Source organism: Cynara cardunculus, unplaced genomic scaffold (genome assembly GCF_001531365.2).
Source record: "Cynara cardunculus var. scolymus isolate 2C unplaced genomic scaffold, CcrdV1 Un_Scaffold_2128, whole genome shotgun sequence".
NCBI lineage: Eukaryota > Viridiplantae > Streptophyta > Magnoliopsida > Asterales > Asteraceae > Cynara > Cynara cardunculus.
Window position 1 is genome coordinate 1 of NW_020200986.1, and position 10,174 is coordinate 10,174.

Consider the following 10,174-nt stretch of genomic DNA (forward strand, 5'->3'; position numbering starts at 1 on the left):
TGAGTGTTGTTTTCTTGAAGTATCGTTGTCTCTGAATGAATTACAAAACAAGTTCTTCAGCGATCACTGAACAAGCTCAGTGTATGATCGCTGGAACTGAAATTACAGACACAGAAATACATCGAAAGGAAAAAGGGATTATCATCAAATCACTAAGAGAGAGGATCAACAATTTGACAAGGTCTAGCCTTAGTAGGAATATTAGACTCAAGAAACCCTTCTTCATAGGGTAAAGAAACAATATGTTTCTTCCTTTCCCAAAAAGCATTGGGATGATCATTACAGATTTTTAAAGAGAAGTCATTATAAATGAAATCAATTTTATTTTGTAAGCGAGGGTTAGACAATTTTCCATCAATGTTYAAAGAAGATATTTCTTCTTTAAGAGAATAGAGATGGAAAGTCTTTCTATCGGTCCTATCTTGAAGACTATCAAGAAATTTCTTAATAGGTTTTTCAATAAAATTGAATTTAATAGCCTTATTGTTAAAAGTTCCTATAAGGCCATTCTCATTAATACAAGTCAAAGGATAAAAGGTAATCCAAGAATTATCTCATGAGAGATATCTTTGGTTAGAATGAAGCTGGTAGAAATACAACTGTCTTGAATACAAATTTTTGCATTGGAAAGTTTGAAATTAATATCCAAAGAGCCTCCTCCAGCATGAGAAAGGGAACAGGAGGTTTTTTTCAAAGTAACGGCTAGGAATAAGGCCTTCTTGAATGACATTTAAGTCAGCACCACTGTCAATCATGGCGATAAAATCTTTTTTAAAATACCCATCTATAAGAAGAGTTATTTTAGTATACCATTTTTGAGAAATCATTTTGCTAATGGTAGCAAGAGTAGCATCATCACGAGGATTAGAATCTTCATGAGTCTGAGAGGAAGAAGGGATATTAACAAAAGCATCATTTATAAAATCAGAGTTTTTATCATTTCTYTCAAGGAGAATAGAAATATGCTTATGAAGAAGAAGATTATCAGTTTTTAAAACTTTTATCTCTTCTTTTAAAATATTAACTTCTCTGCTAAGATCATGAATCGAGATTTCTCTGCCTCTAGAATGCTTGATTTGAAGAAGTCTATTAACTTCCTTCATGGAATAATCAATGTTATTATTGAYTGGAATAGAAGAATGATTTGAGGAAGGACTAGGTTTTTCAAAATCTAGGTTTTCTAAAATCTCAGAGTAAACAATAGGATCTTTTATTTTTTTTTAAATTTTTAAAACATTTTCATCAGTCAAGACATTTATGTTTAAATCCTGGAATTGGGAAAGGAGTTTATAAAACTCATCATTCTTATTATCAATAACGTTAAGACAATTTTTGGCACAAGGTTTTCCTATAGCACAAGAATCACAAGGAGACGAATCAGACTCTTCAGAAGTAGAAGAAATAATAGTATCACTGTCATTTATATCATTTTCACTATAAGTGACACTTTGGTTTTCATCTTCAGAATTAAAATTCAAAAAGATGTTAAAAAGAGAGTCTTTCGTACTTTGATCAATATCTAAACTATTGATCTTCTTCTTGGTCCAACAATTTGTAGACGAATGACCTATTTTACCACAATTTTTACAAATAATTTTTTTATTTTTTAAATTTTTTAAATCTTCTTTTTCTGGGAAAATCCTTTTTAAGATCAGGATCATCTGTGGATTTTTTAGAATCTTTTTTATTGAAAGACTTTTTCCTTTTAAAACGTTTTTTTAAAAGAGTGATAATCTTTATCCCGATTTTTTTGAGACTTTCTTTTTTTAAAAGGAATTTCCATTCCAAATTGATCACAGAAACCACCGAGCTGTTTTCTTTTTAAAATATTTTGCTTTTTGATTTGGTGGTTTAATTTTAAATCATTGCAAAGAGAAAGACCTTCAGTCACGCAAGTGCTAATTAACTGACCATAAGTATAATGATCATAATTGACAGAGATATTATCTTTCTTTAAATTCTTTCTGATTCTTTCAGCAAAAAGATAAGGAAGACCATCAACAAATTTTGCCTTCCAATGACTGTTATTACAGTCTTTTAATTCAAAGATACGGGATAAAAAAGTATCTTTGTACCATCTAAAATCAGTTAAAGTTTTACATCTAAGATTACTGATCAGGGTTCTAATATTTTCACTATTATCAGAAAATCTTCCTGTAAAATGCTCAATAATGGTTAAGATAAGAGGATAAACAACATTTGTTGTTTCTTGACCATCTTCTGAYTTAACAKATTTATAAATCTGTTCTTTTTGGTCTTCGGGAATATAATTATCCCACCAACCTTTGAGTTGGCCCGTGAAACCTGCAATGATCATCTTGGCAATATTTTTATCAGTATTACCAGAGTTCTTGCAAACAGTACTATACATCRTCATGCGATGAGCCATATTATAAATATGTTTATCAGTAAAACCATCAAGACTCCACTCATAAATGCATTTACCATTATAACTATTGTTAATAATGTACTCTTGTTCTTCATGAAGAACATCCATAGGAGTAGGGCGGTCATAATAGTATTTGTTTAAAGTAGGTTTACTAGCCCACTTCATTTTGTGAATCTGATTAGTACTTTGATCTTTATTTTGATCATCAGTATCAGAGTTTCCAGAGCTGTCATCCTTATCAAGAACAGAAACAGAAGGTTTAGAAATATGCAGGTTGGAAAGTTTTAAATCAAGTTGTTCCATAAATTCTTCAGTTTTGGTTTTAAATTTGAAATTTTTTATTTCAGGARGGGGCTGAAAAGAATTCGAGATAGTAATTATCTTTTCAGAAGTAGAAGAAATATCAAACTTTTTTTGATTTTGTTCAAGCTGAGAAATCTTTTGATGAATCATAGAAATATGATCATCTAGGGAGAAAWTTTGTTCTCCTATAATTTTTAGTAATAAATTAGAGTAATTTTGCTTTTCAAGTAACTCGTTAATATGTAACGAAGTAACAGAAAGAATTTCTATTTGATCTAACAATTTATATTAAATATTATTTTTAACTACAATGATTAATTAATGTGATTAGAGGAAAAAATCTAACAATTTATATTAAATATTATTTTTAACTACAATGATTAATTAATGTGATTGGAGGAAAAAAGAAAGTTTATTTTTTTGTTTCCATAAATACTTATATGATTTTTTGTTTTACTTTTATAAGTAAAAACTTTTACCCTTTTAATTTTTAAACTAAATTATTTTAAAAATCAGTAGTGTTTTAATCAAACAAATTACATCAAAAAGCGAGCATTTCATTCTTTTCAATATGACATCTATCTCGATATAATTTATTTCGTTTTAACCATTTTTACGTAAAATGATGTATATATATATATATATATATATAATATTCATTATGAATATTGATATACATTCAGGTGTATATATCAGCTAGATATCATAAGCCCGTAACTTGACATCACTTTCTTCAATATTGTAAGTCTGTAACCCGAAACCACTTTCTTCAATGACCCCGTAACTTGGCACATTCTTCATCACCATAACCCACCACTCATCAAGACCGATCGAGAATCCATCAAGACCGATCGAGAACCCATCGAGACCGATCGAGAATAATCAAGAACCCATCCATTGATTTTGTGTGTGTTTATATATGTAAAACCATAACCTACCAACTTATTTTTCCATCGAGAACCAATCGATCGATTTATTATGTGTTTGTATATAAAACCATAAGCTATCACTGTTAGCTTTTGTCGAGATGGATGGGAAATTTATCGAGAACCCATCGGGACCGATCAAGACCAACCAGAACTAATCGAGAACCTGTCGAGACCGATTCGGAACTCATTGAGACCAATCGAGAACCCAATAAAGAAAAAAAAACTAGAGTATGTATGATGAAAACTATAGTATGTTTATGATGAATAGTGGTATATGCATGGTGAAGATTATTATGAAAATTAATATTTTTTTATGAATATCATACTAATATGAATACTAGAAAGTTGTTGTATACATGTAAATATACATAAATATTCATGATGAATAGCATGTATATTCATTATAAATGGTATAGTGAAAATGTGCATTCATGATGAATATCATACTGATGTTTGAATAGTGAAAAAAAAAATTATAGACATGAACATATATAAATATTCGTGATGAATATTATAGTGAAAACATATATTCATGATGAATATCATACTGATGTATGAATACTGAAAAGTTGTCGTATCACAAGAAAATATACAAATATTGAAGATAAATAGTAAGTATATTCATTATCAATATCATACTGAAGTATGAATATTAAAGAACTATAATATATACGTGAAAGTATATGAATATTCAAGATAAATAGTAATTACATTAATTAAGAATGTTATGTGAAAATGTATATCAATAATGAATATCATAGTAATCTATGAATACAAAACATTGTTGTATACATATGAAAATACATAACTATTCATGATGAAGGTTATAGTGAGTTATATATTCATGATAAATATCAGACTGATTTATGAATACTAAAGACTTGTTTTATACACGTGAACATATAAATATTCATAATGAATATTACATAGATATATCATTTCACATAAAAAAAAACAGTTAAAAAAATATCGAGATGGATGTCAAACCGAAAAAATGAAATGCTCGTTTTTTTTTTAAATTTAATTTGTTTGATTAAAATATTAGTTACTTTTAAGATAATTTAATCTAAAAATTAAGGGAGTAAAGGTTTTTAAGTTAAAAAAAGAAAAGAAAATTTCAAATAAAGTAGGTTTCTAATTCAAAATCGAAATTAATATCATTTTTGCCTCTAATCACTCTTTGAGTAACCACTTTGTGTATTAGCCTTTGAACCCAACAATGTATATAAAGAGACTGTATATTTAATTGAACCCAACACTGTATATAAAGAGACGCCTTCTTTTGTTAACTGCCTAATTAGTACAAACTTTTCTAACCAGGGTATTTTCATCTTTTTCATATATTTATACGACATTACTTAATTATCACATTCCTTAATTATCTCATTTACTTAATTATCACATTCCTTAATTATCTCATTCACTTATTGGTTTCATATATGAACTTGGTAAATTTTTTGGAACAACCAATGTTCATACATGAAATAACATTATGAACTTTAAATAAAAATCAAGGTTTCACCAATGGACTTCATGGATTCACCTATGAATTTGGGTAAAAAAAAATTGGGGACAATCAAAGTTCATAGATGAAACAACATTATAAAGAAGAAGACATGGCCTAAATCATTTCCCAAATAAGTGACAAGTGGAACCAAGTTTCGTTCAACTCTTGCACTGCAATGTGAGTCAGAACCCAAACTCACGTAACTTTTAAGTTACTCAAGCTATAAATACAAGTTGGTTGTAGTGAAGATTAGGCCATACATTTCCATCCATAAAAAATGCTAATATTAATAAAACTAACACAGACAATTCCCAGACTCGTGAAAAAGGGAAAAAAATGGAGCTAAAGGGATGATAGACAAACTTGTCTACTCGGGTGGAGTAGGTGCCATGGATGGGTCTTCGGTGCTCAGCGACATCCCAAAAATCATGTTCTTTAAATCGGCCATTAGTCGCGCATCTCTTTCCTCCATCGTTGCAAAAAGCTTGTCTTTTGTGTGCTTCCAATGCTTGCTCCACTGCTATTTTGTGTGACTGAGTGGTCTTTTTCAAAGTGGTCTCCAAAGTGGTGACTTTTTCCTTCAATCGTTTGACTTCAAGCATCAATTCCTTATCTGTGTGGTTGTTGTCTGGTACAATAAGAGGTTGTCCGGAATCAGTTCTGGGTGTTTTGCAAATTATGTCGACCGTCTTGCACTCAATGGGTAGTGCATTTGTTGTTAATGCCTGGCCGGGTGGTACCGATACTTTTGCTTTTTTCATCAAACCATGGATCAACGCCGGGAACTAAAGTCGACCGGTTGGTTTATGTGTGCATCCATGAATGGAATCAGAAATGACTGCCCCTACATCAACTGCTTTGCCTGCAAGAATACAGTACAGTAAGATCATGTGATCTAGTGAGATGCTCAAATTGTGTGTGGTTAGGTGAAATGAGTATCCCAAAAAATGATTCCAAACAGCTGCATTTTTTTCAAAAGGTTGGTTTGGAATTTAAGCGGGCTGCATTTTCGGGGTGACTTCCAAGTTGCGCCTTCTTTTGCCACAACACTAAGTACGAGATGCAAATCTTCCTCCGTATGATCATGTAACAACCTGCGATACTCACAAACTAGAGGTGCAATCAAATCATAGAAAGAGTTGATAGTGTGTGAAGAGTAAGAGATCTTTTTTACCTCGGATATGAACCGAGGTAGTGTGAGTAGATGAGACTGAGGCATAGAACTCTTGTACCCACTTGAGGAAGTAAGGCTCTCTCACAGTTGTGAAAGCCTCCCAACCCCTTTGGATGATAATGTCACTGATGAATGGGTATGTCTCAAGACAACTTCTATCAAACCCTCTCTCTCCTAACCCCAAAATAGTCTTGAATTTCTGGAAATTCCTTGGTTTCCGGCCACTCTCACTAAGGTTGTCCAATCTTCTAGTTTGGGCACTTTTTCTGGCTGGGCTGGATGCTACATGCTGCCTTGTGGATCTCCTAAGTTGGGACAGCGGTATGCCCTCATCAGGAGTCCAAATCAGAGTCTTCGGACTCGGCCCTTCTTTTTTTGACGAATTTCTCAATAGAAACCAAGTCAGAGTCACTAGATGTGCGGTTGCTATCCTCATTGGATTTGTCTTTAGAAAGATCAGAAGAAGGGGCTAAAGTTGGCTGAAATTCGGGGATGGTATCATGGGTAGTGCTCACAAGTGGTGTTATGTAGGTGCTGGTTGTTGGTGGCATGGTCATAATAGCATTTTGTGCCCAATGATCATGTGTGATGTAGGTATGTAAATGAGGAAAGGGGGCAGTGCATAGAATGGATTTTTAAAATGCGATCGAGGTGGGTGGGGGAGTGTAGTGCTGAGAAGTCAAATCAACCTTCCCCAAATCTACCATATGGGAATCATTAAACTGGTGGTGTGAGGTGTGTGCATCCATAAGTATGATAGCATATGTGGAACTTGTGGACTCCGGCCACTCAAGTAAATGAGTTAGTTCAACATCTTCCATAAAATATGCATTTAGATCAATATCAAACATGGAATCATCACCAAGTATTTCCTGACTATCGTGATGCTCAACATGAATTGGATCACTTTTTATGGTGCAATCACTTTGAGCACCAATTGTGTGTGTGTGCTTAGGGAATGGTGAGTCAGAAAGACTTACAATGGGGTTGATGTGGCAAGTATCAAACTTTGTGCTTTCAGTCTTTTCAATACCTTGAGAGGTTTGATCTAATGTAGCCTGCAGTCCTGAATGTTGGGAATCTATGCTTTCATCCTCGATTTTCAGCTTCTTTGCCCTTGCCCTCTTTGGTTTTGGTTTAGGAAAACCTTTTGGAACATAATTTTCTACATATATGGCATCTCCTTCCTCCTTAGTCATTGGTTTTGTGATATGGCGCTCAGTAGACCTTGTGGCTGGACAATGGGATTTTGGTTGAGGTTGTATGGGGATAGTAAGGGGTGATGCTAAAGTAATGGGAGTAGGGGTTGTTGGTGTGGGTTTCATAACAGTAGGAACAGGGGTTGTTTTGGTGGGTTCTACAAGAGTGGGGACAGGGGGTTTTTTGGTGGAGGGTGGTAGTGGGTTTTGATATTGTAAGACAAAACTGGTGGGTTGGGCAATGGGAATAGGGGTTGTTGGTGTGGGTCTGATGGTTCTAAGGGGTTTTGGACCAGTTAAAAGTGATTTAAGCAACCATGGGGGTAAGTTGGCTAGATTTGGTGGAGTGGGAATGGCTTGTTGTTCAGTGGGAGGAATGGATGATCGGGAAGGGTGTAAGAACCCTGGTGGTGGTGGTTGGTCATCCATTTCAGACCTTTCTGCCTGTCTGCACAAAGATGAGAACCAAATTAGGAATTCTGCTTATACAAAGATTACACACAGAGCCCAAAACTTGTTCATGGCTGTTGTATTGAAACACATGGGTCAAAATTATGCTTATGACAAGCATAAAAAACAGAAATCGTGTTACAGGATTTTGTTTTAAAAATACTTAGACCAAAATTGTGACAAGCAGTAACTCAAGACACACATAATCTCATGATTATAACTGGTAGTAACCCAAAACATACAGGATTTCATGTTAAATAGACAGTTTGATCAATATGAGCAGAGACTGACATAAGGATCATAAATCAGCTTCTTGTTGTTTTTAAAACACTTGGGACCATATTCATGACAAACACACAAGTACCAAAATGAGGTTTGATTGCTGCCTGGAAACATATGAATTTAGACAATTAGAGTCATGTCACCAAACATTCAAAACACATGAACACAGTTTAAAAGCAACATAATTTCAAGACAAACATATAGTAAACAGTCTGCTTGCAGCTGTTTTCAAATGCTTGGAAAATGACAACCACACATGGACCAAAATCAGGTTTGTGTTCTGTTTGAAAACAGATGCAATCAGAATCAGAGTCACATGGAACCAATAATCAAGATAAACACAGAGTCAAATGGAACCAGCATAATCAAGGTAATCAAATCTGTCTGCTATTGTTCTAGAAAGAAACCATGCTTAGGGAGAATGCTTCATTTGTGAAAAACACAGGGACTCATGTTGGAGCCATTTGTAACAGTGTTGATCCAAATTTTGTTTAGCCCAACCAAGGAGCAACAGTCCCTGTTATTGTGAAAAATATGACTAACATTTATTTTAAACACCACATCTCCCTTCTTTCAATAAGTTCTTCCTTATCAAGAATCAAGACCTAGGGACCAAAATCATGTTTGTGACTTACACAATAACCACAGATGCCCTTAATGATAGTTACCAGGTTTCTAATTTGAACTTTAGGTACCATGTAGCACCTTAGGAACCAACAATCTGTTTTTCATGAGCAGGTCAGTAGCCATGGGTCTGCTGATGGTTAAAAACACAGAGATTCTACTTCCAATTTCTTTGATTTAAACAATCACAAATGAACCACATCTGTTCATATTTGGGCCTTAGGCTTTTGTTTGAACAAAGAAAACACAGGAATTTGATTTTTGTTTCTTTTGAAGAAAACACAGGGACCAACAGTCCTATATTTGTGAAGAAAACACAGAGACCAAAATCAATTATCCCATTGTTTCTGTGTGATCAGAGACAACCTCAAGGATCAAAAATATGTTTCTTTTCTGCTCCCTAAAGACTCATACATGAACGATTTGAGAAAACACAGGAAACACAGGGACCAACATTCAGATACGACCACCAAGATCAAAATTTGTTTCCCATTGTACATGGTTCATCCAGGGATCAAAAAAAATTGTACCTGTTAAGCATTCAAACCCCAAAATCGCACCGAAATCCAAATTGTTGTTCTTTACTGTTCGATTAAACACACAGGGTTCACAGAAATTCGTATGTGATAAGCATACTTACAGGGCCACAAATTCGCACTTGTTTCATCGACAAAGCCTACCGAAACCCGAAATGGTGCACTTACTGTTCGATTAAGGATTAAAGAAGAAAAATATATGTTCAATTGAACACATATAGGGCAAAGAGAAGCGTACCTAGTGTTCGATGAAACACATTGAGACCAAAAAATTGGTTGTCTTGTTTCTCTCTTCTTCCTGTTGCTATGCGTCAAACAATAATGCTTACTGTTCTTCCTTTCTTTGGTCCGATTAGGTTAAAAAGGGAGAAATGGGTTTGTTGTGGTGATAGTGAGTGAAAACAGATGATAGGTGAACAGTGGCGGTGTAACAGTGGTGATGATGGTCTTCTTCCTTGTGTACGAATTCAGTTGATGGAGGTGGTGGACATAGGGATGGTGATTTGGCCCGACCCGGTGGGGAACCTGATTCACTCGACCCGGTCGGGGACGGGGATTCCCTGCTAAAACGGGTACCGGAGCCGGGGCCGGATATTGTATCTCCAACCCGTCCCGTACCCGGTATATATATAAATATTAAACATTTTTATTATTTGGGCTTATAAGTGATATATATAATTGGGCTTAGATTTATTATGGACTTGGGCTTTTACAATTTTATTGGATTATTGGTAATTTTATAATTTTATTATTTTTATTAGGTAAGATTAGATATGATGTA

General features: G+C 34.2%; 1 protein-coding gene across 3 annotated transcripts; it reads right to left on the reverse strand.

Moving 5' to 3' along the window:
• Positions 1 to 5,262: 5,262 nt before the first annotated feature.
• On the reverse strand, positions 5,263 to 9,839 carry LOC112502889 (extensin-like). 3 transcript variants are annotated; one of them, XM_025106910.1, is made up of 3 exons: positions 9,632 to 9,839; positions 7,336 to 7,949; positions 5,263 to 5,990 (listed from the first exon to the last, which is right to left on the reverse strand). In XM_025106910.1, the coding sequence occupies exons 2-3, from the start codon at positions 7,928 to 7,930 to the stop codon at positions 5,914 to 5,916; spliced, it is 672 nt and encodes a 223-aa protein (XP_024962678.1). In that variant the 5' UTR covers positions 7,931 to 7,949; positions 9,632 to 9,839; the 3' UTR covers positions 5,263 to 5,913. The 3 variants fall into 3 exon arrangements, with proteins under 3 accessions (XP_024962678.1, XP_024962679.1, XP_024962677.1); XM_025106911.1 differs by having other exon boundaries at positions 7,283 to 7,949; XM_025106909.1 differs by having other exon boundaries at positions 5,263 to 7,949.
• Between the last annotated feature and the right edge of the window lie 335 nt (positions 9,840 to 10,174).

Bases quoted from the DNA above. Each gene is read 5' to 3' on its own strand.
- LOC112502889 (XM_025106909.1), bottom strand. From the start codon at position 7,930: ATGGATGACCAACCACCACCACCAGGGTTCTTACACCCTTCCCGATCA.